The 26,233-nt window shown below is 46.5% G+C and overlaps 2 protein-coding genes and 2 long non-coding RNA genes across 10 annotated transcripts in view; 2 read left to right on the forward strand and 2 right to left on the reverse strand.

Annotated features, from left to right (window-relative positions):
* SLC13A4 (solute carrier family 13 member 4) overlaps window positions 1-2,225 on the reverse strand; it is a 47,665-nt gene extending 45,440 nt beyond the window's left edge. Inside the window, exons 1-2 of one of the 4 annotated variants that reach the window (XM_034965038.3) lie at window positions 1,331-2,219; window positions 685-911 (exon numbers count right to left, since the gene is read on the reverse strand). In XM_034965038.3, the coding sequence (XP_034820929.1) occupies window positions 685-783 (99 nt within the window). In that variant the 5' untranslated portion in view covers window positions 784-911; window positions 1,331-2,219. Of the gene's footprint in view, window positions 1-684 lie in introns of all 4 variants that reach the window. The other 3 variants (XM_008965992.4, XM_003813432.5, XM_008965991.4) reach the window with 3 other exon arrangements.
* Window positions 1-2,539, forward strand: part of LOC129398357 (uncharacterized) — a 54,642-nt gene extending 52,103 nt beyond the window's left edge. For both annotated transcript variants that reach the window (XR_010112802.1, XR_010112801.1), the window contains exons 6-7: window positions 2,279-2,367; window positions 2,465-2,539. This is a non-coding gene — a long non-coding RNA (uncharacterized LOC129398357). The remainder of the gene's footprint in view (window positions 1-2,278; window positions 2,368-2,464) is intronic.
* A 352-nt stretch (window positions 2,540-2,891) lies between these two features.
* FAM180A (family with sequence similarity 180 member A) lies at window positions 2,892-24,475 on the reverse strand. The gene is made up of 3 exons (XM_003813435.4): window positions 21,800-24,475; window positions 10,400-10,500; window positions 2,892-7,607 (listed from the first exon to the last, which is right to left on the reverse strand). The coding sequence occupies exons 1-3, from the start codon at window positions 21,873-21,875 to the stop codon at window positions 7,263-7,265; spliced, it is 522 nt and encodes a 173-aa protein (XP_003813483.1). The 5' UTR covers window positions 21,876-24,475; the 3' UTR covers window positions 2,892-7,262.
* Window positions 7,058-26,233, forward strand: part of LOC134730824 (uncharacterized) — a 145,634-nt gene continuing 126,458 nt past the window's right edge. For all 3 annotated transcript variants that reach the window (XR_010112805.1, XR_010112804.1, XR_010112803.1), the window contains exon 1: window positions 7,058-7,160. This is a non-coding gene — a long non-coding RNA (uncharacterized LOC134730824). The remainder of the gene's footprint in view (window positions 7,161-26,233) is intronic.

Here is a 26,233-nt window from a genome sequence, read left to right on the forward strand (position 1 = left end):
TTATCGTGTCACTTTTTGTCTGTCCTTCAAGAGCACAGAGAAGAAAACACAGAAGACACAAATAATTCAAGGCCACGTGCATGGGAGCAGGGCAGCCTGCTAAGTTCTGCTTTCATTCCTTCCCTAAACATTCATTCCCTGAAGTTGATAGGCGCCTTCAGGATTAGAGCTTCAACTGTGGTCATCGAAGCCCACCAGGACGCGACCACAGACCACGGATTGGCTCCACGGTTCTCTTCCTCCCCCAGCCTTCTCCTCAGTGCCACTATTGGGAGCTCTTTCTGTGTCTCCAGGGGCTCTCAGATAACCAGGGTCCCAGGTGAACTCCCGACAGACACAGGTGCACCATGTCGTTTGCATAGGTGTCGCTGGCCCCCGCTGCTGGGGCAGGCTGGCCTGCTGCTTGGTGCAACACCCATCAGTCACTTCTGCCAAGGCCCCTACTCTGTCCTGACCCCGGTGGGGGCCATGGGGTTGGGGGAATGGGCCTGGGATAGGAGATGAACATGACAGCTTTTAGGAAGAAGATATCTTGATTTCCTCTAGAAAAATCCTTCCATTTCTTTAAACCCACCACAAGCCACTTTGAGGGACTGCCTGAGCACCCCATGTTCCCCCACCGACCTCCCCTCTTTGCCCTCCCACTGACTCCCAGACCCCCGGTGGGCGCAGGTCGGTACTCACGCTGCTGGGGTGGAGGACGGGCAGAGGCAGCAGCAGGAGCGGGACGCAGACGACCAGCAGCAGCTTCCGGACTCGGAGCAGGCCCTGCAGCAGGCCCATCGCGCCTCTGTCCTCTCCAGCTCGTCCTCGGACCCCGCTCTGCCGGCGAAAGGCTTCCTCCCTGGGCACGGCTCTCTATCCAGAAAGACTTCTTAAACCTTTCTTGGCTTCCGAGAGTCCTCCTTCGTCTTGGGGGCAGAACGGGAGGGCAGTTATACCCTCGCTGTTTCTACAAGAGGCTGGGCTCCTGGCCTCCTGCTTTAGGTGGGATTGATGAGCATCGTTTTGTGACCAGCAAAAAGGAACTGGGAAAGGATGATAAACGGGGGCATAGTGGGCCTCCTCTCGGCTTGATTAGTAATAGAGTAACTTCATTCTAGGTGTCAGCAAAAACCCCCTTAATCCTTTAAACCACACCTTTGCTGCTGCTGCTCGGCCTTGAAGAAATCATTTAAAAGCTTAAAAACATTAAAAACGCTCAGAGCATATTGTGCTCTCCATCAGTTTTCCTCCCTCGGATGACCTATTTTGGGGAGTACCTGTTTCATCTCCCACCTGGGCTCGCTGTTGGTAAGAATCTAGTAGCCCCTTTCCTTAAAACAAGCACCTGAGCTTGTCAGAGTTGCATGCGGACTTCAGGTGGGGCTGCTGGTCGCTCCCAGGACGTGGTACCTTAACTCTGTTCACATGTCTTTCCCTCAAATTGGTTCCCTATTTATAATTTGCCTCGAGCCTGGGCCTGCAAAGCAGAAAAGAAAAGTCCCCAAGACATTCCTTTTTATCAAAGGACAAAACTTGCTGGAGGCCCACCTTTAACTTTCATCCACCAATGGGAAGCCGGGACAGAGACAGTAGCTCCGCCCACTTCTCAAAGCCAATCAGCAAATTGAAAAGAATGAGTCAATTTCTCTCCCCGCGGCCGCTCTTGATTGGTCACAGCGGGGGCCTGCTGATTCCGCAGAACCTAGGCAGCCTGCTAAGCTTATTTTTCAGTTTCTCAAACTTCCTAGGGCTGGAGTGATGACCATCATCGTAAACATAATCTCACGTACCCAAGCACAGCTTTATTGTTTCGGATCATAGGACACAGAGCTTTCGCTGGGAGGGCCACCTGCTGATCTAGACCTTGGGAAGGGAATGTGCCTGGTGGCAGGGAGAAAATGCAACATTACTTCTGGAGAATTTGCCTCAGAAGTGTACAAAGTTAAGCCTTTCAGACCTCCCTGCTGGCAAAGATCGTTTGCCTCAGCACCGAGGGGGGAATATAAAGGGTCTAGGCCAGCAGAGGGTATGAGCCTGTGAGAAAGACCCCAGATCTTTTGGGAAGTATAGCTGCCTCCCTGGCAAAGTCTAGATGCCAGTCTCATGCCCAGATGTCAGTGGTCTCTCTGGCTAACGTGGGTGCTCAAATGCTTCTCTCTGGGGCTCTCCAAAAAGGAAACCGAAGACCTTTGGCTGGTACAAAAGGAGGAGGTGGGAGGGCAGGGAAGAAGTTGACAAGTTCAGGGACGAGGTCTTAGCTGCAGTTGAACTCTGGAATTTCTCCTGTTTACAGATTGGAAGAAGTTGTTAGCTTCTTTTCTCAGAACGGACATGAGGATTTGGGGCAAGGAAGAAAAGCAAAAGCAAAAGCCCAAACATTCTGTAAGTAGTGGTTCTTGGCAACATTACCTTACCTTGATCTGGGAGATGCTGAGCAGAGTCAAAGGGTTATAAAACCCATGTTGTCTTGAATTCACAGAACACAGGAATGGCGTTCGCAGATCTGCAACTATACTACTTGGAAATGATCCCCAGGCTAAAGTGACCAGGCAAGTGACCCAAAAAAACAAATTCTTCTTGACTTTTAAGGCAGGTGCAACTGTGGACAGCTGAGGTCCCCTTTGAAATTATCTTGCCATCGTAGGATGGGCTAGGATGACTCAACTCTTTAAATGCATGTTAAAGACTGGCTACTGTATTTACTACATTCTGGCCTCATTTTTTTTTGGTTATGATTTTGAAACTCAGAATGAACAATACCACGTGTGTGATGTTTTGGTCGCAAACATTAAAGACAGCGAATAATTATAAGCAGCTGTGGAAGTCAACATCCACTGTGAAACCCATGAACCATTCCAAATTCCTCGGTGAGATACTCTGAGATAACAAAGATTCCAGTGAGCAACTCAATCATGACAACTTTATTATACCATAGATGAATATTTGTTAAATAAAAATAGGTACAGCAAGTGTACAATAAGACCAGTAGTTCTCCTTCAGAACTCTACCCATTTTTCAGAGGAAAGAAACACTTTTCCAGAATACGATGCTCAAGAAATGTAAGCCAGATCCCGCTTGTATGAGGTATCTTAAGTAGTCAGACTCTCAAAAACAGAAAGCAGAGTAATGGTGCCAAGAGCTGGGGCAGGCAGGGGGAAGGGGAAAAGAGGAGTTGTTCAGTGGGTATAGAACTTCAGAATTACAAGATGAGAAAGTTCCGGGGGTCTGTTTCACAACATGCATGGAGTTAACACTGCTGTACCATATGCTTAAAAATGGTTAAGATGGTACATTTTACGTGATGTGTTTTTTACCACAATAAAAAAAATAAGATTGAAATGGATTAGGAAAGTAAGGGGTGTTGTACAAAGTCATTTAACAAGCATTTGATTTTAGACCATTGGACCTGCAGAAATACTTTGATTTGTTAGATTCAAGGTGAGGTGACAGAGCAATGAAGTTTGCAGCAGTTAAATGTCTGTTGATGTCTCTTGAGTGACATTGGAGATAGCTGTGAGGATGCCAACGATGGAGGAAACTTAGAAAGTTTTTAGATCCTGGGCCGGGCATGGTGGCTCACGCCTGTAATCCTAGCATTTTGGGAGGCTGAGGCAGGTGGACCACTTGAGGTCAGGAGTTTGAGACCAGCCTGGCCAACATGGTGAAACCCCATCTCTGCTAAAAATACAAAAAAATTAGCAGGGCATGGTGACGTGTGCCTGTGGTCCCAGCTACTTGGGAGGCTGAGGTGGGAGAATCGTTTGAACACTGTAGGCGGAGGTGCCACTGCACTCCAGCCTGGGTGACAGAGCGAGACTGTCCCAAAGACAAACAAACAAAAACAAAACAAAAAAACCCACAAAGTTTTTAGATCCTAAAATTTGTCAGCAGAAATGGTTACATAAGTCATGGGCAAGTTTCCACCACAAACATCACACTCCCATATTATTCTAATAGTAATTATAACCAAATGTGACCCCTTCGTGACTGTAGTTGCATAGAGTGTGGCACTAATGAGGCAAAATAGGAGACCCTGTTTGTCTGTCTAGTCTACATTTCCACTACTCCTTGGGCAAAGAATAGGGTTTTTTGGCTGCTGGTGGTGATCATAATGTTTGATTCTGCATGTCAGTGAAATCATTGTCATAAAACTCTCTGTGGGTAAACAGTGATCTGCATTCAGATTAAAATAGTTTTTAAGACTCTAGTTACTGAAAATGAGTCTTCATTTGTCTTTAAAAAGGTCATGTCCTTCTTTTTTCTATTTTTTTTTCAGTCATTGATTGCCACAAAAATTCAAGCCCCAATTTGTGTTTAATTTTTTTGTTGCTGGGTGAATGTTCCTGGGAACCATCTTCCCATTCATGGATTTCTTACTACTGGGAGCAGCCATCTACATAACATGGTGGTCAGGGACTACAAGGGTGGGCTTTTCCATCTGATGATTCTGAGTACAAGAAAGCTTTCAGATCCATTGTCAAGGGAGTGGAGCCTCAGGGCGGGATACAAGACTGACTATCAGGGTATTGCACAGTGTCTAGGGACTGAGGCCATTGCTAATCCACTCCCCATCTGACATCTAGGAAAAGTACAAACTGTGAAGATAGGCTACCATGTTTATCTGCCTCTGGCTGATCCCAACGCTGTCTGTACACTGACTTGTGTTTTACTTAGACAATGATACCCAGAGAAGACTGACAGACAGTGAGTGTTAGAGTGTGGGTCAGCAGAGATAGAGCAAAAGTCAAGCAGAAGAGTCTTGGAGATGCATCAAAAAACAGATACAGAGATATTTGGAATTGGGCCCAAATATACAGCAGCAGAGATACCAACTAAAATAAAAGAAAGAAAGACAGAGACAAGCAGAGTGACCATGTCAGAGAGAATATGTACATTTAGAAAAAGAAAGATTGAACAAAAAAAGCATATATCAGAATCTGCATTTGGAGGAGGTAAAAGAGCAGAATGGTCAGGGAATGAGAAAGAGAAACTGAGACTTACTAATCTTCTGAGCCTGAGAATATCAAGATGCAAAGCTGTGTTTTTCTCTGATGATGAATACCTTCTTCCTGTGTCCTAGTATTTCTCCAAAAAGATCATGCGGCTAGCACTGCTAGGCAAAGCTTATTTGCTCAAAGATTTTGAAGGAGTCCAGACCTCATCATTATCAAATGACAGCTGTTAAATACCCATTTCAGAATCAAATTTAGCCCAATAAATCCTCACTCATTCAAAGATCAGACTTGTTGCAGCTTTTGCTTGCTGAGCTCAGCTGTAAACTTAGGAGAAGACAGAAAGATCTCTGAGCTAATGAGGAATCCTTATTAGGACCCAGACGCTCGACCCCTAGCAGAGGACTTCATCTATTAACTCTTATTTAACATAGAATTATAATGAGCCTGGCTATCATAGTTTGTAGGCAATGGCCAGCTAAGAAAGAACAGACTGTGAAGGGCAACTTACATTGGTAACAAAGAAAAATATGCTCTAATAGCCTGACAGTGAGGGAGGCAGCAGGAAAACTCAGAACTGAACACAGAATGAGCAGTCTGGGACCTCTCAGGGTTGGTACAAACAGTTGAGCTGACTTCTCAGATCCAGGTGCTCTCCTTGTGGCATCTCACAGTTGAAGGATTGTAGGAACTTCATAGGTAGAAGTCTTAGAGATTATCTTATCCAACTCCTTCATTAGAATGTTTAAATGATGACATGGCCGGGCGCAATGGCTCGCGCCTATAATCCCAACACTTTGGGAGCCTGAGGTGGGTGGATCACTTGAGGCCAGAAGTTTGAGACCAGCCTGGCTAACATGGCGAAAAACCGTCTCTACTAAAAATAGAAAAATTAGCCAGGTGTGGTGGTGCGCGCCTATAGTCCCAGCTACTCGGGAGGCTGAAGCAGGAGAATCGCTTGAACCCGGGAGGCAGACACTGCAGTGAGCCGAGATAGTGCCACTGCACTCCAGCCAGGATGACAGAGCGAGACTCCATCACACACACACACACACACACACACACACACACACACACACACACACACACAAGAATGTTTGAATGATGATCTTACACTAAACAAAAGCTTAAGGTGATTTGTATATATAGTTTAAAAAGATATCGAGTCAATATCTATAAAAGGAAAGTTTTGCCATTTGAAAGGGTAGAATTCTGTCATCTGAAAATCATTTTTATTTGGAGCATTTAGTTGTCTGATGATGCTAAATTATTTTTGCATGAAGACAGACAGGCACGGGCCTTCATGCCACCTTGTTCGTTGGGAGACTCTTTGTGCATTAGCTTGGTTTTTCTATTCAAAGACAAGGAATGGCTGGACTGGGCTGTGAGCCCCTTCCTGTTTCTCTTCTGTGTTATGCCAGCTTTCAGAAAAGAAGAGTTCAGACATAAAGGTCATAAAATTACTGATTTTCTAATGGATTATTCTTGGCAACTTTTGGAAAAGTCAAGAAGTATATCCTTGGCAAATAATATATTTATTTGGGTATAGCTCTAATTTCTTTATATTTACTGTAGAACCTCTGGAAAAATGTTCATTCAACCCAGCACCCTAGTCCCTTAGGACCGAAGGAATCTGTCCCCCATCTTCCTGCCATGATGTCTCTTCTAGCTCATTCCTCACTCTTTTTTAAATTTATTTTTATTTTTATTTTTGAGACAGAGTCTCGCTCTGTTCCCCAGGCTGGAGTGCAGTGGCACAATCTCAGCTCACTGCAACCTCTACCTCCTGGGTTCAGCTGGTTCTCCTGCCTCAGCCTACTGAGTAGCCAGGATTACAGGTGTGCGCCACCACGTCCGGCTGATTTTTGTGATTTTAGTAGAGATGGGTTTTCACTGTGTTGCCCAGGCTGGTCTTGAACTCCTGACCTCAAATAATCCTCCTGTCTCAGCCTCCTAAAGTGCTGGGATTACAGGCATGAGCCTCTGTGCCCGGCCTGTTCTCACTCTTGAGTGTGTGTGGCCACTGCTCTGGGTTGAAGCATATCAGAATTCTGCCTGCCATAGGCAAACCATTCTGCCCATGGAGGCATCTTGAATGACCACTCCAGCCCTTTCTTCCAGCCCAGGTCACATGATGGCATGAATCAGATGTGTCTTCCAGGAAACTACAAGGAGAAAAGAGCATCGGGGTTACTGTTTGATCTCTGCTGCTCCGTGTCAGCGGTAAGTGTTTTGTTGCTGGTCTCTGTAAATGGAGTAGAGAATGAAGACTTTCTGGATTACTGTGCTGGTCCCTGCTCTGAGGTCCTGGTGTGGGCCAGTCTCTCAGGGAGGTACTCCCGGCTGTGAGGAGCGCATCAAGTCGTGCCTCAGGGCCTGGAAGAGGCTAACGAGGGACTGCGCCCAGATGTCCTTCTGATGGCCGTGGGACAGGGCTGTGCGGTAGGCTGTGTAGGCCAGGGTCAGCACTGTCCTTTCAAAGTCTTCTTTCTTGAGGATGCCAGGGTGGCTGGAGAGGCTGGCGCTGAGCCGGCGGATGTCTGGGATGCTCTTGGGGATGACGTTGTTGCAGATGGTGCGGAAGTCCGAGGCCTTCCGCAAGGAGGCCAGCTCCTCGTCCTTGATGGAGATCTGCAGGTCAGGGCTGATCTCAAGTTCGGCCAGCAGGAACTGGTGAGAAATGTGGATGTGCAAAAATATGAAGTGAGGCATTGCTGAGGACACAGTTGTTCATTATCATGCACCTTCCCTTAGGGAGGCAGCTGCCAGAAGAGCTTTGGAACTCAAGAGACCTGAGTTCCAGTTCTGACTTTCTCACTTGCTGTGTGAACTTGGACAAGTTACTTAACTTCTCTGAGCCTCACTTTCCTTCTCTGTGTAAATAATTAGTAACACCATCTACTTCACTGGGATATTGTGAGAGGTAAATAAGACAAATATGGACAAAGCTAATACAGTGTCTGGTTCAAAACCAGTGTTTAAGGGACTAATTATAGTTTCTAGTGTCCTGGATAAATTCCTTCTTCCCTTTCTTTTTTCCACCCAACAAAGATCATCTAAAGCATCAACTATTTCGATAATTTTAAGGCAGAAGCTGGGAGACTCTTTCTGCATTAGCTTGGTTTTTCTATTCAAAGACAAGGTGAGACTGGATTGGGCTGTGGGCCCCTTGCTGTTTCTTTTCTGTGTTAAACCAGCTTTCAAAAAGAAGGAGTTCAGACATAAAGGTCATAAAATTACTGATTTTCTGTTTTTTTTGTTTTTTGTTTTTTGTTTTCTTTTTTGAGATGGAGTCTCACTCTGTCACTCAGGCTAGAATGCAGTGGTGTGATCTCAGCTCACTGCAACCTCCACCTCCTGGGTTCAAGCGATTCTCCTGTCTCAGCTTCCCAAGTAGCTGGGAATACAGGCACCTGCCACCATGCCTGGCTAGTTTTTTGTATTTTTATTAGAGATGGGGTTTCACCATGTTGGTCTGGCTGGTCTCGAACTCCTGACCTCAGATGATCCACCAGCCTCGACCTCCCAAAAGTGCTGGGATTACAGGCATGAGCCACTACCCCGAGCCAAATGACTGATTTTCTAACTGATTCTTCTTGGCAGCTCTTGGAAAAGTCAAGAAGTACATCCTTGGCAAACAATATATTTATTTGGGTATAGCTCTAGTTTCTTTATATTTACTATAGGACCTCTGGAAAAATGTTCAGAGTTTGAAGGATGCAGAGGATTGTGCTAGGAATCAAGTGGGACACAGAGATTTGTCCTCGTCTCTGACCTGCCCACTAAGCGTGGGAGCTGGGTCTGCCATGCACATCCCTGGGTAGTGCCAGGCTCACAGTAGGGATGGAATGACTCTAAATCCTCTCTCTTCTCTCTGTCTCTGTCCTCCCCTGCCTGAATTCATCCTCCATGGCACTGTCTATGATCTTTCTAAAATATAGATCTCTTCGTATGACTCCCATGTTCAAGACTAGGCAAAGACTCTGCATTTCCCAGTCTGGTTCCCAAGGCAGGATTTGAAATCTCTCCCCCTGGCTTAACTGCATGGCTACAGCAAGTTCTCTCTTTTTTTATTTTATTTTTTTGAGATGGAGTCTCGCTCTGTCACCCAGGCTGGAGTACGGTGGTGCGATCTGAGATCACTGCAACCTCCACCTCCCGGGTTCAAGTGATTCTCCTGCCTCAGCCTCCCAAGTAGCTGGGATTACAGGTGCATGCCACCATGGCCAGCTAATTTTTGTATTTTTGGTAGAGATGAGGTTTCACCACGTTGGCCAGGCTGGTCTTGAACTCCTGACCTCAGGTGATCCACCTGCCTCGGCCTCCCAAAGTGCTGGGATTACAAGCATGAGCCGCCGCACCTGGCCTGGCTGTCTCTTTCTTTTCTTTTTTTTTTTTCTTTTTGAGATGGAGTCTTGCTCTATTGTCCAGGCTGGAGTGCAGTGGCGTGATCTCGGCTCACTGCAACCTCCACCTCCCGGGTTCCAGTGATTCTCCTGCCTCAGCCTCCTGAGTGGCTGGGATTACAGGCACGTGCCACCATGCCCAGCTAATTTTTGTATTTTTAGTAGGGATGGGGTTTCACCGTGTTGGCCAGGCTGGTCTTGAACACCTGACCTTGTGATCCGCCCGCCTTGGCCTTCCAAAGTGCTGGGATTACAGGCGTAAGCCACCGCGCCCAGCCCCCAACCAGCTGTCTCTTTCTTAACCAGACAGTCCTAGTGCATGGAGTCAGAGGATGTCAAAGCTGGAGGGGAATTTTGGACAGCCTAGTTGAATTCTCTCATTTAACAGTTGAGGAGAGTCAGGCCCAGAGAGAAACAGTGGCTTATGCAAGGTGGCACAGCGGACGGGTGATAGAGCCAGGACTAAAGCTCAGATCTTGAGCCTGGGATCGTAACACTGAACCAATCTGGGCAGCCTCGGGAAATTGATCCTGTGGTTTGGAGGAGGAGTGGGGTCTCAGTGATGCAAGGTGAGAGGTAGTGAAAGACAGCCTGCAGGGTGGTCTGTGGCTTCCAGAAACCCAGCTAGGCTGGCAGCTCAGCCAGACAGCATTGCCATCTTAGCATGCAGGGCCTTGGAGACACGGCTGCACCCAGACAATGGCTTGGCATTTCCTGGCAAGTCCTGCCTCAAGGCCTTTGCTTGGGAATATTGCCACACTCTGGTGCCTGGGTGCCAGGAGTGATGCCTATAGGCCAAACCTAATCTTTAGTTTAAACTGAACTGAACTCCTAATGCCATCATTCTCTGTTATAGCATGTGGGAAAGACAGGAGGCATGAGGAATACTTTATGAATGAGTAGGTTCTATGACCTCTACAAATTAGGCTATTCCCTACCACAGCAGGGGTCACTCATGGTCAGGGGCTGAGAGGTCACTTCTCCTTTTCCAAAAAAGATAGAGAAAGCGCAGAGTCTTTTGGGTGACTTGGATTGAGCATGTTCCCCTCTGCCTACCTCGTAGAGCAGCTCCACCTCCTCCAGGGAGGTCTGCAGAACTGGGTTCAATGGCAGTGATGAGGACCTCTTTGGCCGGTGGGTGGCAGGGAAGAGCACAGCTGAAAGAAAGAAAACAGTGAGTTCCTGGCTGCTGTGTGCGCCCAGACCTTCTCCCTCTGATCCACCTTGAAGGTAGTCAAGGAGTCTTAAAAACGAACTGACTTGGCCAGGCATGGTGGCTCATGCCTCTAATTCCAGCCCTTTGGGAGGCTGAGGCGGGCGGATCACCTGAAGTCAGGAGTTCGAAACCAGCCTGGCCAACATGGTGCAACCCCATCTCTACTAAAATTACAAAAAAACAGCCGGGCATGGTGGCGGGTGCCTGTAATTGCAGCTACATGGAAGGCTGAGGCAGGAGAATAGTTTTAACTCAGGAGGTGGAGGTTGCAGTGAGCCGAGACTGCGCCATTGCACTCCAGCCTGGGCAACAGAGCGAGACTCCATGTCAAAAAAAAAAAAAAAAAAGAAAGAAAGAAAGAAAAAAAGGACTGACTGGAAAGTGGTGGTGGACACAGAGTGAGGAGAGAGGTGACATACTTCCCTGGTGTGGCCCAGAAAGCTCTCAGTCATATCAGACCAGTGGCTTAAAAACTGGCTGCTCATCAGAACCGTCTGAGAAAACGAGAAAAGAAAAGAAAAAGAAAAAGGAAGAACCATCTGAGAAAGTTTTGCAAAATCTATATGCCTGGGGATATGCATGCCTTAGGAAATTTATATTAAACCAAAGCAAAATAAAGCAAAGTAGAAATGAGTGAAAACAAAAAGCCCCAAAGTCAGTAAGTGAGTTCCCTGAAAACACTGTTCCCTAATAGCACTGCACGCATCTTAGCACGTTATCAGTATGAAGTGCTGGTTTATGTTGATTCACTGCCTGTTTTAATCAGAAGATCAGGATTCTGGCTGCCTCAGGCATCCAAAATATAGCTGCCAAGAATCTGAACACACGTGACAAAATAAAGGAAGAGAGCTGCACAAGACCCAGGCCCTTGGATCTAGGGCATCATTGTGGGGTCAAACTCAGAGCTTTCCCCAAGGGCTGCCTGATTTTTGTTTGTTTGTTTGTTTGTTTGAGATGGAGTCTTGCTCTGTTGCCCAGGCTGGAGTGCAGTGGCACGATCTTGGCTCACTGCAACCTCTGCCCGCTGTGGGTTCAAGTGATTCTCCTGCCTCAGCCTCTCAAGTAGCTGGGATTACAGATGTGTGCCACCACGCTCGGCTAATTGTTGCATTTTTAGTAGAGACAGGAGTTCACCATGTTGGCCAGGCTGGTCTTGAACTCCTGACCTCAAGTGATCCGCCTGCCTCAGCCTCCCAAAGTGCTGGGACTATAAGCATGAGCTACCGAGCCCAGCCAAGCCTGGCTGATTTAGGAATGTATTTAGTATAAAGTCAGTGACTTGACAATGCTGTTCCCCAGTGGTTGCATGTAGAAATGGTAACTGGAGGAAGATGAATTGCTATTAGAGGTACACAGGACAGCAAGAATTAGGCACTGACTGGGGACAAGTGAAGGAGAAGACAGAACATCAGAGGGTATAGGAATGATCATTATAAATTGCAGTTCTCCAGGACCACGTCAGGCTAGGAGCAAATAGCTCTGGTCACCTCCACAGCCCCTCTGGGGTGCAGGCACTGTGCAGAAATGATCGGCAAGCCCTCCGCCAGCTGATAGAAAAAGGTACAGCTTCTTTAAGACACTTAATTATGATCTACCAGAAAACTGTGGAAATAATGGTAAAAATTGGAGACTACAAGGTGTTGGCACCCCCTGAAGTTGTACAGGCATATTTTGCTTAATCATAAATGGCAGCTCTGCTAGTTGATAATAGTGCCCTTGAGCCATTGAGAAAAGGTCAAATTATGTTCAGTGTACGCAGTTAAAGAAGGCAGGCTGGGCGCTGTGGCTCGTGCCTAAAATCCCAGCACTTTGGGAGGCCGAGGTGGGCAAATCACATGAGGCCAGGAGTTTGAGACCAGCCTGGTCAACATGGTGAAACCCCATCTCTACTAAAAATACAAAAGTTAGCTGGGCATGATGGTGCGTGCCTGTAATCCCAGCTACTTGGGAGGCTGAGGCAGGAGAATTGCTTGAACCCGGGAGGTGGAGCTTGCAGTGAACCGACATCGTGCCACACTGCACTCCAGCCTGGCGACAGAGTGAGACTCCATCTCAAAAAAAAAAAAAAAAAAAAAAATGCCGGGCGCGGTGGCTCACACCTGTAATCCCAGCACTTTGGGAGGCTGAGGCGGGCGGATCACGAGGTCAGGAGATTGAGACCATCCTGGGTAACATGGTGAAACCCCGTCTCTACTAAAAAAATACAAAAAATTAGCCGGGTGTGGTGGCAGGCGCCCGTAGTTGCAGCTACCTGGAAGACTGAAGCAGGAGAATGGCGTGAACCCGGGAGGCGGAGCTTGCAGTAAGCCAAGATCGCGCCACTGCACTACAGCCTGGGTGACAGGGTGAGACTCTGTCTCAAAAAAAAAAAAAAAAGGCAGGGAAGGATGGAAATCATTTTAGAAGGATTGCCATCAGAAGTGATTAAAAAAAAAAAAAAAAAAAAAGGAAACATCTTTAACTTAGAGGAACTTTCCTGAAAAGCTCACTGGTAGGGATCTCCCATGTCCCAGAAAATCCTGATGGGCTTATTATAGTATTGCTGTAAATTGCTTTCTCAGTAACTTATTTATGATCGATACCACAAGTTCCTCAAGGGCTTTGATACATACAGTTTTATATTCTGTACCCGTGGCAGAGCCTGGCAGGCTTCCGGGGTGTGCGCCGGGCATAGCTGTTGATGACCAAATCCCTGCACTAATGGTCGCCTCGGCCAGCAGAGTGACCAGCTCTGTTTCGCCAGACCATGCTCAGGGAAGGAGCCATGAGCTCCATGGCAGTATTCCCTAGCCAGGTATTTTGGCAGAGTTTATATTCTTTGCCAAAAAAGAGCCAGTTTCCCCCAGAATCATAGATTTTAGGGCTTGAGGAAGCCTTTGCCCCTGTTTGTCCATTGCCAATGCCTGTAGTGTCAGGTGGAACGCAGGAGAGTGAGGTGTCTGTGACTCCACTAGTTAACACTGTTAGAATCGCCAAAGCAGTTTCTTGGACCCGGCTCCAGAGTTCTGATTTAATTGAACCAGAGGGCAATGAACACATTACGATTTTGTAAAGCTTCCTAAGTGCTTCTAATGACAGCCGAGGTTGAGAACCACTGTCCTAGTCAGAGTAAGCTTGACCTGAAATTGTGTGGAAGACGCTGACCCTAGGCTGTGTGGCCGCTCTCTGTTTAGACCGGTGGTTCCCAGCCTTGACTAGACATTCGATTCATCCGGGCACTTTTAGAAACCCAAATGCCCAAGACCACACTCCAGGCCAATTTGTGGGCATCTCTGGAAGTGAAATGTAGGCACTGGGACTTTTTCCAGCTCCCAGGCTCCAGTTGGCAGCCAGATCTGTGTTATCCATATCACAGACAGGCCGATGGTGTCCTTCTACCATAAAACAGTTCAGAGCTCTTGCCTATCTGATGGGGCCTTACAAGGTCATCTGAAGAGACCAAGGTCATCATGTTCTTGGAGGTAAGGAGTGCAGGCACAAAGAGGGCATGGACTTTGTCTCTGTTTTCTCCTTGGTATGAGATGAGTTGGTCCTAGGTCAAGGTGTGGCCTGTTTCTTTCTTTGTGCTTTTCTTTTCTTCCCACCAGGAAGAAAGGAGGTGGATGAAACCCCCTTCTTAGGATAGGATCTAAGAGAGACTCTACTTCTTTAATTCTGCTAGAATTTATCTCTTATTGCCAAATTAAAGGTATTATTCCCTTAAAAAAAAAAACAAAAACCAAAAAAAAACCTCAGTCCCAGCAGATGAAGGCGATAGGGAGGGAATGTCAGGGCGTGGAGCCCTTTCTGCTCCCTGTAATCACAGCCGCTGCCTGCCTGGAAGTTATTCATGATCTTAGACCTGGACTTTCTTCGCTCAGTTGTTGCCCTGTGAACAGCAACATGTCTTTAACATGCTCACCCCAGAGGGACCCCTAGTTCTCAAAGAGCCAAGAAGAAAATACTTCCTGATTCAAAGCTGAGCTTGATAATGGAAACTTTGTCATTTCCAATAGCTCTTGGTCTCCTACTGAATAGTAACATAGTTTGGTGGAGACTTAGAAATAGCTTCAGACAACGGGAATGGCTATTGCTTTAGAATGTAAGTGTGTACCAAAAATTAACTGGGTGTGGTGGCAGGCACCTACAGGGCACCTGTAGTCCCAGCTACTCAGGAGGCTGAGGCAGGAGAATGGCGTGAACCCGGGAGGTGGAGGTTGCAGTGAGCTGAGATCATGCCACTTCACTCCAGCCTGGGTGACAGACTGAGACTCCGTCTCAAAAAAAAAAAAAAAAAAAGTAAGTGTGTACCAGGTGTGGCAGCTCACACTTATAGTCTCAGGACTTTGGGAAGCTGAGGCGGGTGGAAAACTTGAACCCAGGAATTTGAGACCAGTCTGGGCAACATAGTGAGACCCATCTCTACTAAAAATAAAAAAATTTAGCTGGGCATGGTGGCACACACTTGTGGTCCCAGCTACTTGGGAGGCTGAGGCAGGAGGATCAACTGGGCCTGGGAGGTCAAGGCTGTAGTGAGCTGTGATCAGCCACTGTACTCTAGCCTGGGCAATAGAGTGAGACCCTGTCTCAAAAAAAAAAAAAAAAAAAGAAAAGCCAAGCAAATGGGAGAAAGCATTTCCAATGAATGTCACTGATAAGGATCAATATCTAGAAGCTAAAAAGGAGGTCCTACCAATCCATTTAAAAAGTAAAAAATTAGAATGTATGTGTGGGAAGCACAGGAATCTTAAAGATGGGTCTCTCTCCCTCCCTTCCTCACCCACACCCCTGTACTGGTCCACCAGGCCCAGCAGTGCTGCCCCTCACATTTCTGTGGCTGCTTTGACCTTGTGCATTGGGCAGGGGTAGGGACGGCTGCTGGAGTGCAGCCAGCTCTAGGGCAGACATCTCAGTGGCTCAGCAGCCACCCAGATCTGACTCCCTGTGTGAGGCAAGATCTAGAGAGAATAAACTTATCTCCACTGGAGAGGCTGGAGGTGGTGGGTGAGAAATAGCTCTATCTGATCAATGTCAAAATACAGAGGTACAATTTCACAATGTACAGTCACTCCAAGATGTTCTTGTCCATAATGATGAAGGCTGGACCCCACCAGAAATGCTCATGGCTGAAACAAGGGCTGGCAAACTCCAAGATGTATATGTGCAAAGCTGGAAACTAGACTTGCTCCTACATTTTAGAAAATCTTGTTTCCCCAGGAAGCCTTTCCTGAGACTCACTGGTCAGCTTGCATGGAAGTTGGCTGCCCAGGCTGGCCATGGGGTGGGGAAACCAAGCACTGCTCAGCTCCTCCTCGATTCCCTGGACAAATGAGCATCTAGGACACATGGGACCGACCAGCATAGAACAAGTGACTCATTTGCTAAAGGTCATGCCACATGGACTAAGTTAGTCCAGGAGCTGGATCCAGAGTTCATGATTCATGTGTTATAGCGTGTTCTGTCCATGTCTTCTGCTGAGAGATACCTCTGGAGCTCAGGCTAAAGCTCTTAACATGTGGAGCTCAGATATAATAATGTAAGAGCTCAGGGGCACCCACTGTGTGCCTTGTGCTGTCCATAAGTACCTTGTGAGGTACTTTCCATTTTATAGATGAAGAAACTTGGAGGTTAAGAAAATTGCCCTAGGCCATCCAATTTATTTGAGGTAGAGCCCGAGATTAAAATCCAGATCTCCAAGGCTCCAAAACCCAATCTCACTGATAAGTGAACAATGCTCCTTTTTGTAGGTACCTCTGCCCAGAGAGTGGGCATTCTTCAGTTCTGAATAACTACAGAAAGGATAAATGGTAGTTAGTTATGAATGAATGAATGCCTATGCATTTGATAGAAAACGTATTCTTAAGTGGATCACACATACTTTTCAAAACTCTGACTTTGACTTATAATAATGTGATATGCAAAGTCAAAGGACTACTTTTAGGATCACTCTCCTGCATCGATTCTCCTTTTCTCCCTCATTGTTCCTTTTTTTTTTTTTTTTGAGACAAGAGTCTTGCTCTGTCGCCCACACTGGAGGGCAGTGGTGCAATCTGGGTTCCCAGGTTCAAGCGATTCTTGTGCCTCAGCCTCCTGAGTAGTTGAAAGTACAGGCGCCACCATGCCTGGCTAATTTTTGTATTTTATTTTATTTTTTTTAACTGGAGACGGGGTTGTTTACCATGTTGGCCAGGCTGGTTTCGAACTCCTGGCCTTAAGTGATCCTCCTGCCTCAGCCTCTGAAAGTGCTGGGATTACAGGTGTGAGTCACTGCGCCCGGCCCCTTATTGTTCCTTTGCAATCGCTTGGCAAAAGCATAATCCAGCTCTGCCTATTCCACACCTGCCCCTGTGCACCTGAATGTGGCTGGAGAAAAATGCTCTTTGTGATGACTCTATTTAAAATTACAACCCTCTGGACTCTGTAGCCTCTGTCCCTACTTTATTATCATCCAACAAATCACCTATTTTAAAATATAAATATATTTGTTGCCTGTTTCCCCTCACTAGAGGGTATGGGATTTTGTCTATTTTGTTCACTGTTGAATTCTCAGTGCCTAGCATCATGCCCCTTCCTGTTTGTCAAATGAATAAATAATCCCACAGGAACACATTACCTGCCCTGGTCACTAAGCTCTATTCTTTTCAAATAGAGTGCCTACAAAGTCCTTCCTTATCTAATAGGGTGAATCTAGAGTTTATTTGTGGTTCTCGGTCTTGGCTAATGATCAGAAAGTAGATGTTGACTTCTGTCTCCACCACACCCTCCCCTTATCCCTGAGGAGTCCCTGTTTGGGCCTGGACGAAGCTATTTTTTAATTGATCTCAGCGAGTGCTGTCCCGTACCTCCCCCACACCTTAGCCCTTCAAAGCTTTCTTGCCTAGACAAACAGCCAGAGGCACTCCAATGGAGTAGCCTGCCTTTGTTTGGCAGCCCGACCTTCTCTTTGACTTTCTGTAATCTGGGTTAAAAGTCTCTTTCTTCTTCTTTCCTCCCATCCCTCCAATACGTTCAGTAGCATGGTATTCAGGCTAATCATGCTTTCCCCAGAGCTGTGCATAGCATTTGTGGCAAAGAGCTTGTTGGAAAGGATTCAAGCTGCAGACCATCTCAAGCCAAACTCCAACTGTATTTTTAATGAATCAGTTGAAGCAACTCGATGGAAAGGACAGTGGGTGTGGAAAGGAAAAGCTCTCGTTTGTAAAAGATCTTTTGCCAGATCTGACTGATGTCATTTACTTTTTGACTCCTGGGCCAGCCCTCTGGAAACACAGTGCTATTCTGAGTGAGCCAGGGTCTCGGCCCTGTGCGTGGGGGTCCTCTGGGAGAGCTCCTGAAAGGGCTCTGGCAGCCAGCTCCTCTTGGCTGGAAAGCTCCACCATGTAGGGGGAGCTTGGGGCTGCCGGGAGCAGGTGAGTGGCCCATGGGGGATGGAGAAATATGCAGAGCGGATGAATGAGGACGGGGCACTCTGCCAGCAGATGGACCTGGGGGATCAAATTCAACTCAGCCCTTGCAGCTGGGGGAGCTGGGTCACTTCACTTCTTGCCTCACTCTCCAATTTTCTTACCTGTAAATGGTTAGGATAGCACCTGCCTCACAGAGTTACTATGGAGTGAGGAGATGGCTCTGTATGGGGCACTTGGGCAGTGAATACTTAAAACAATTTTCTTTTTGGATACAGGGTCTTGCTCCATCATCCAGGCTGGAGTGAAGTGGCGCAATCATAGCTCTCTGCATCGTTGACCTCCTGGGCCTAAGTGATCCTACCACCTTGATCTCCTTGCCTTAAGTGATCCTACCACCTTAACCTTCTGAGTAGCTGGGACTACAGGCATATGCTGCTACACCCAGCTAATTTTTTTTTAACTTTCCCCTGAGTCACTGGAATTATAGGCGTGCACCACCGTGCCCGGCAGTCAGTGAGTACTTACTGAGTACTGACCACAGGCCTTTCCCTCATGGAACATTCATGACTGAGGACACACACAACCCTTAAATGGACACCTGAAAATGACATAAGGTCCACCAAAAAATGGAAGGGCTGCTCTATTAAACTACTTAAAAAATAACTTGTATGTATTCAACAAAAGCATAGCTATTCATAGCCTTAATAGATGCATATTTCATTCATATCCTTAATAGGTGCATAATTCTTTCTCAAGTCTGGCTAGTCCTCCCCCTTCCAGTGGTGCCCTGGCAGGACCTGGTATGTGCTGGGACGTGGGCCACCTGTGTGTGTGTGTGTTTCTGTGTGTGTGTATGTGTGTGTGTGTGTAGATGTGGCTTTCCTGGCTTGGCCACAGGTGAGTCATTTGGTCTTCATCAAGCTGGTGGGGCTGGAATGGGTGATCCTGGATCCTGGCGTGGAAAGCTGCCTCCCGGGGTGGAATCCTAGAGAGCGCTTAGGGAAAGGCTGGGAGGATGGTAGGAAAATGACAGTTCTAACAACAAGGCGCATATTGCCTGTGGGTTTACATCTACATTTACATTTTGGAGCAGGAGGGTGGGAGGATGGACACGGGGTAGTGGTGGGGCTGGGGGCCAAAGGGCAGGGGGTGGAAGAGGAAAAGCTCTGGAAGAGATTGCCCTAAGACTGTTTCCAAAGGGAGTACTTTGAATTGAGGCTGGAGGTAGGGTGGGGATAAGGATGAAGGTGAAATGAATAATACATTTGGAAAAACTTATTCATTTGGGTGTGACTCCTATTCCATCTTGAAAAAAAAAACATGGCAAGAATTGTGTATTTCTTTTATAATTAGAAAAAAATGTTAAAAATGAAAAAAATAAACTACGTGGAAGACATTTGATGATGGTTGGAGGGACTCCATATCATTTGTTGACTCAGCGCTGACTTGAGCCATTAATCTAGCACGTCACATCCGCTGCCTCATAGTGACCTCGGTATCAGATGGGCTGGCTTTGAGTCAGTGGATCGTGAACTCACTGTGGAAAGACCTATCCCAATGCGGAAGGACATGGCCCGGAGAAGTTGCTCCCAGAATGTTGCTGTAGATTCCCCTGTTAAGAGCCTTAAACTTCCTTTAATGAAAAATTTTTATTTTTCAAAAACTGGTAGGCAATAGCTAATATTTATATTGTGCTTTGTCATTTACAAAGTATTTTCATCTATATTTTTGAATATGACCCTCACAGTAACACCATGAGGGTTTTATTGATGTGATGGATGTTAATGTCACCCGTTAGTGAACTAAAGCTCAGAGAGGTTAAGAGACTTGTCTGAGATCACATTGCCAAATAGAGGTGGAACTTAAACCAGGACCCTTGCAGAGTAGCTCTTGATGGGGCTATCATGTTTACAAACCATATTGCAAGTCAAATAATCCCTTTTGGCTTTGTAATAACCTGTGCATTAGGAAGAGTGGGCACTATTACCCTGTTTAATAAGCAAATCCCCAGTGTGACAAAGAGGGGAGTGACAGAACCCAACTCCAAGATCTCTTTGCTTTTTACTTCCAAGTGCTACCTCAAAGTTTGTGCACACAATGAAAAGGGAGGTGTGAAAACAGGGTGACTACAGTCAATAACAATTTAATTGTACATTTAAAAAGAACTAAAAGAGGACCAGGCACTATGGCTCATGCCTATAATCCCAGAACTTTGGGAGGCTGAGGTGGGCGGATCACTTGAGGTCAGGAGTTTGAGACCAGCCTGGCCAACATGGTGAAAACCCATCTCTACTAAAAATACAAAAATTAGCCAGGCGTGGTGGTGCGCACCTGTAATTCCAGCTACTCAGGAGACTGAGGCACGAGAATCGCTTGAACCTGGGAGGCGGAGGTTGCAGTGAACCAAGATTGCACCACTGCATTCCAGCCTGGGCAACAGAGTGAGACTCCGTCTCAAAAATAAATAAGTAAATAAATAACAAATAAAAATAACTAAAAGAGTATCATTGCATTGTTTGTAACACAAAGGCTAAATGCTTGAGGGGATGGACACCCCATCTTCCATGATGTGACGTGCCTGTATCAAAACATCTCGTAGGCCCCATAAATATGTACACCTACTATGTGCCCACAGAAATTAAAAATTAAAAATTAAAAAAAGAAAAGGGAGGGGTGTACGTGTGTATGTGCATGTGTATGCAAGGTTGTTATGAGAAAAATGAAGAATGCTGTATTATTTGTTTCTGGGCAACGATCACTTCACAGCTCAGCTCAAAAGACTTATATCCCTGTTAGAGATGTAAGTCCCTAATGTCATGTTTAACCATGAGGAAATAAAACCCAGCATAAGTACAGTAGCTTTTGCCTCCCTCCCATTTCAGATCCTTCTCTCGCGCTGCTCTATCCCCACTCCGGCCACTCCTTCCTTCCCTGACACTGTCCTTGAGAAGCAAGCAGGAGGCGCATCCATGCCACCATGCCAGTTGCCTTCCAATTTTGCATCTCTAGAAACACCTACTGGCCTGACTTGAAGGAGCCCATTCTTCTTGCAGTTCTTTCTAGGAGAGTGAACTCAGTTGACTTTAGGCAGTGGAAAGATTTCCGTTCATATTGGTGAAGAGTAGGCAGTGCTGTGGGTCCCTCCTTTCCTAACAGTGATAAACTCTGGCTCGAGGTGCTCCCAGTGTCTACCAAGCAGAGCCATTCCCAGGGAAATGGAGAAAAGATGCCATCCAGCTAGGAGGAACTACATCCTGAGGGGGAGGAAGTCAGTGATAAGAGAACAGCCTTTGCTGGGGCCCCTTCCTTTGTGAGGAGGTGGCGGAGCTGGTGGGTGCAGTGGAGGTTGAAGGGTTGCTCTCCTCACCTGCCCACCTCTGGCTGCAGAGATGCATCCCCTCCCGGTGAGGAGGCAACGTTCTGCAGAGCTTCTGCTCTGGTTCCCCCAGGGAGCAGGCCTTTGGCATCCCAGCGCCCGTCACTCCATCATTTTAGCAGCAGGCCTCAGCACCTGCTCTCCAGACGGTCTGGCCCAACTGCTGCAGGTGGTGGGGGCAGTCGAAGAAATGAGTTCTACTTTCTGTGAAGCAGAAATGAGTTCTCTCTGGGATGCCAGAAAGGGATACTCTCTGGGTTCTCCACCTCAACCTAATTCCCTCAGGAGCTTTGATTTTTTCCAGTGTCATTTCCCCATCACCCTCTAAGAAGGGGGAACATGTCAAGAAGCATCAAGGAATTGACAGATTAGACAAAAGGAGAGTGCGGGGCTTCTAATGTCCTTCCCTCCGAATTTTGAATTGCATTGAAGAAAGTATAATGAGCATCAAACAAACAAATGAATAAAAAGCAACTCACCCCTGCTCCACCTGTGGCACATAGAAGCCTCAGCATTGTAATACAACAGCAGAAGCAGCAACATCTTCCAATGCATCTTGTCCTTCAAAAGGTGAAAAATCGACCCTCAAGCCCAATGGAACCCTAGTAGCTGCAGGTATGCCCGTGCCGTTCTTCCCAGTGAGATGATGGAGTGCTTCCCTCCCTTCCTTTTGCAGACGTGCAGAAATGCCTACTCTGCCTCAGAAGGCTGGAGGCTGAAGGCTGCGTCCTGGGTGGGACAGGAGTCGGTACCTCTCTTCATTTGACGCTCTCTGGGATTGGGGGACTGGCCTTCCACAGAGAGACTCTGTTTTTGAGCACATCTGGAGTGACTCACGGGGCATGTGATCTCCTTGGCAGTGGGGCGGATAAATATAATTTCTGTACTTGAGTTCCATGTGTTGGATGCACCCACTGGAATTTTTCTTTAACAAACAGACCCGCGGAACTTGTTAGAGAGCCCGGCGAAGAGTTGGCTGCTCTCCCCGTCCACACATACGATACCAGAGCCAGGGGCGAGGGCTGGAGGCAGAGTTGGGAGCCTGCCTGGCAGACACCAGGGCTGGTTGAGCCTAAGTTGCCTTCAGGACAGCAAAATCATTGTGGTGCCTGGGCTGAGTGTCACTGTTGCCTGGCCCTGGAGCTAGACTAGGACATTGGCGCCTAGAGCCTGTGTCTGGTCTGCCCAGGTTCTGGGTGGGTGGGGAGTTGGCAGGTTGTGACCGAGCCGAAGTGGAGAGGTGACATGGTGCATCGGTATTGTCTGTGTGAATGTGCATAGGTAATGATCCAGGAGCCCACGGGGACCCCCAACTCACATTGGTGATGCTCCCATTTCTGGGCTGTGCCTAGACCTGGGGCCAAGCCCCACAACTCACATTGGTGATGCTCCCATTTCTGGGCTGTGCCTAGACCTGGGGCCAAGCCACTTTGATTTTCCCAAGCAAAATGGGAGTGTTTTTCCATAGTCATTGAAATATAGTGCCATAGACACCTTAATTCTTTCCCAATCACTTCCTCAACTTCTCTGAAATGATAGGGAATGCTAAAGCTTGAAGGACACTTAAAGATTATGTTATCCTGTGGGTTTTCCAGTTTGTGGAGGTGGTGCCCAGGGTGAATGGGCTCCCCAAGAGGGGCTACTCAAAGCTCTATTCTACTGCAAAAGCTCCTCTTTTATCTGCTATAAGAAGTTGTTTGGGAGCCGGGCATGGTGGTTCACGCCTGTAATCCCAACACTTTGGGAAGCTGAAGTGGGGGAATTGCTTGAGGCCAGAAGTTCAAGACCAACCTAGGGAAAATAGACCCTGTCTCTACAAAAAATTAAAAAATTGGCTGGGCGTGGTGGCATGTGCCTGTAGTCCTAGTCACTCAGGTGGCTGAGGCAGAAGGATCGTTTAGGCCCAGGAGTTCAAGGCTGCAGTGAGCTATGATCACAACACTCTACTCCAGCCTGGGTGACAGAGTGAGAACTTTTCTCTTAAAAAAATTAAAAAAAAAACAACCAGTTTTTTTTGGGGAAAAAAATACTGGACTACAACATTTGAAAACCAGTACGCTCACTAATATTAATAATAGCTATTAGGTGCTTAATTTGCTTCAGACAGCGTGCTAGGTGCCCTCCTTGCATTAACTGATTTAATGCATCCACCGAACTAGGAGGTTAGGGCACTAGCCAGCAGCACTCTCCAACAGAAATGTAACGTGAATCACAAACGTCACTTAACATTTTCTACAACTCATACTAAAAAAAAGTAAAAAGAGGCTGGGTGCAGTGGCTCACGCCTGTAATCCTAGCACTTTGGGAGGCCGAGGCAGGCGGATCACCTGAGGTCAGGAGTTCATGACCAGCCTGGCCAACATGGCAAAACCTCGTCTCTCCTAAAAATACAAAAATTAGCCGGGCATGGTGGTGCACACCTGTAATCCCAGCTACTCGAGAGCCTGAGGCAGGAGAGTCTCTTGAGCCTGGGAGGTGAAGGTTGTGGTGAGGCGAGATGGTGCCACTGCACTCTAGCCTGGGCAACAAGAGTGAAACTCCATCTCAAAAAAATAAAAATAAAAAAATAGAAAAAGTAAAAAGAAACAAGTGCAATGAATAGTAATAATATCTTTCATTTAATTCAATATATCCAAGATATTATCATTTCTACAAGTAAGTGATATAGTATTAGCAAGATATTTTTTATATTATATATAATATTTACATGAGGTCTTTGAAATCTAATGTGTATTTCACACTTACAGCACTTCTCAAGTCACACCAGCCCTGTTTCAAGTACCTGATAGCTCCATGCAGCCAGTGGCTCCTGTATCGGGCAGTGCAGAACTAGAAGGTGAGAGGGCAGGCTCTGGGGCAAGATGCCTGTCTTTGTATCCCAGCTGTGCCACTGACTAGCTGTGTGATATTGGTGGAGTTCCCTCATCTCTCTTGGGCTTGATTTTCTTCATCTATAGAATGGGGACAATAATAATTTCCTCTCATAGGGTTGTTTCAAGGAATCGATGCATTTTTTTTAAGATAAAACATTTTGCTTTATTTTTCATTTGCCACATGCATATCTTGACTGTTTACACGGTTATCATTCAATGTAGATACACAATTAATTGCTAAGAGAGAAATTAAATGCATTGCCGATGAATTTATTTTATTTACTTCATTCCAATAAGAAAAGCCACCATTCTTGAGAGGCTCATGGTTCTTTTCCATTTTCCTAACCCTTGAGTATACAGGGAGTAATCATATCTATACTGTCTCTGTTTCAAAAGGTGGTCGTAGATCTCAGCAAGGTAAAAATTTGAGATTTGACAATATTCCAAGTGTAAAGGGTTTTGATTTGGAAATAGGTTCTGTATTAAAAATGGCATAAATGATTATTTTTCTTCTTTATGCTGCAGCACTTTAACTTGTAATTTCTTTTTTTTTATTATTATACTTTAAGTTTTAGGGTGCATGTTCACAATGTGCAGGTTAGTTACATATGTATACATGTGACATGCTGGCGCGCTGCACCCACTAACTCGTATCAATGCATTAATATGTATAAATGTTGAGAGTAATATCCGGTACATAGTAAGCATTGAATATATGTGAGCTCTATACACATGAAGAAACAGGCTCAGAGAAATCTATGTGATTTCATAGCCCGCATGCAAAACCACTCCCCTCGCCTGCCTTAAAGCCTTATATTTTAGGAACTCCTTATTGGAGTGCTGGTAAACCAGTTCTAGGGGGGTGGGGAGAAACTTTGATTTGTAGTGCCTGCCAATTCCCCTGGTGAAAATACTCATGGCTGATTTCAAGCTACTGATAATTTAACAAGTGGCTTGCAAAATTTCTGAAATATTAACAATCGGCTTTCAGGAATTCTGTAAGAGCTGGCTCCAACACACAATGGCCTCTTCTCATCAGATTAGTCTTACTGGCTGTAACTATCTTTGCTTCTGGTGTAATGTTTTCTTTTTGTACTTTGTAAATCTGCAAGGATTGCCCAAAGGACCTAGCACGGGGTAGCAAGCACCCTGCAGTTGCCCATTGAATACTTGTTGATTGATGCTGAAGCCAAGAAGACTCAGGCCTCCCTGCTCTCCTGCCGACACTCTTGTGAGTGAGGATGATGGATGTGGCTTGCCAGGCCATGGGGAATCCAGGACCAGAAATCACCATTTTGGCCTCCAGTCCCAGACTTTTCAAATCTGTAGGCTCAAATCTCCAAATTGTCACCTGCTAATTACTAAACTGGGGTGAGGATTAGCTTTTGGACTTGGGCTGGGAATGAATGTGTTTGTAACTAATTTCATTTCCTAAGATGATGAGTCAGGCCTTCTCTCTCACCACTACACCTTGGCACCAGGAGGCGAACATCTACAGCTTCTCAAGGGGCCTGATTGAAGTCTCGGGAAGGCCTGGCCTAGTATACAGTACTGATTTTTTTCTCTCCCCATGTTTTCCTTGTTCCCGCTACGATCCTGAGTGCACTGGTTGAGACTGGTAAGGAAATGAATAACACTGCCTTTTGTAGCAGAGCACAGTAAAATCATGACAGTGGAGCTTCTGAGAGCTATTGATTATGTAAGGAATACTTTAGGGGGAGGTGTTCTACTGAAGACAATAGTTGTCCAATACATCTTCACTCTGAACTCCCACTACGCCTACCTGTATTTCTTTTTTTTTTGAGACGGAGTCTCACTCTGTCGTCCAGGCTCGAGTGCAGTGGCGTGATCTCTGCTCACTGCAAGCTCTGCCTCCTGGGTTCACGCCATTCTCCTGCCTCAGCCTCCCGAGTAGCTGGGACTACAGGCACCCGCCACCCCACCTGGCTAATTTTTTTTGGTATTTTTTAGTAGAGACGGGGTTTCACCGTGTTAGCCAGGATGGTCTCGATCTCCTGACCTCGTGATCCACCCGCCCCA

Source organism: Pan paniscus, chromosome 6 (assembly GCF_029289425.2).
Source record: "Pan paniscus chromosome 6, NHGRI_mPanPan1-v2.0_pri, whole genome shotgun sequence".
Taxonomy (NCBI): Eukaryota; Metazoa; Chordata; class Mammalia; order Primates; family Hominidae; genus Pan; species Pan paniscus.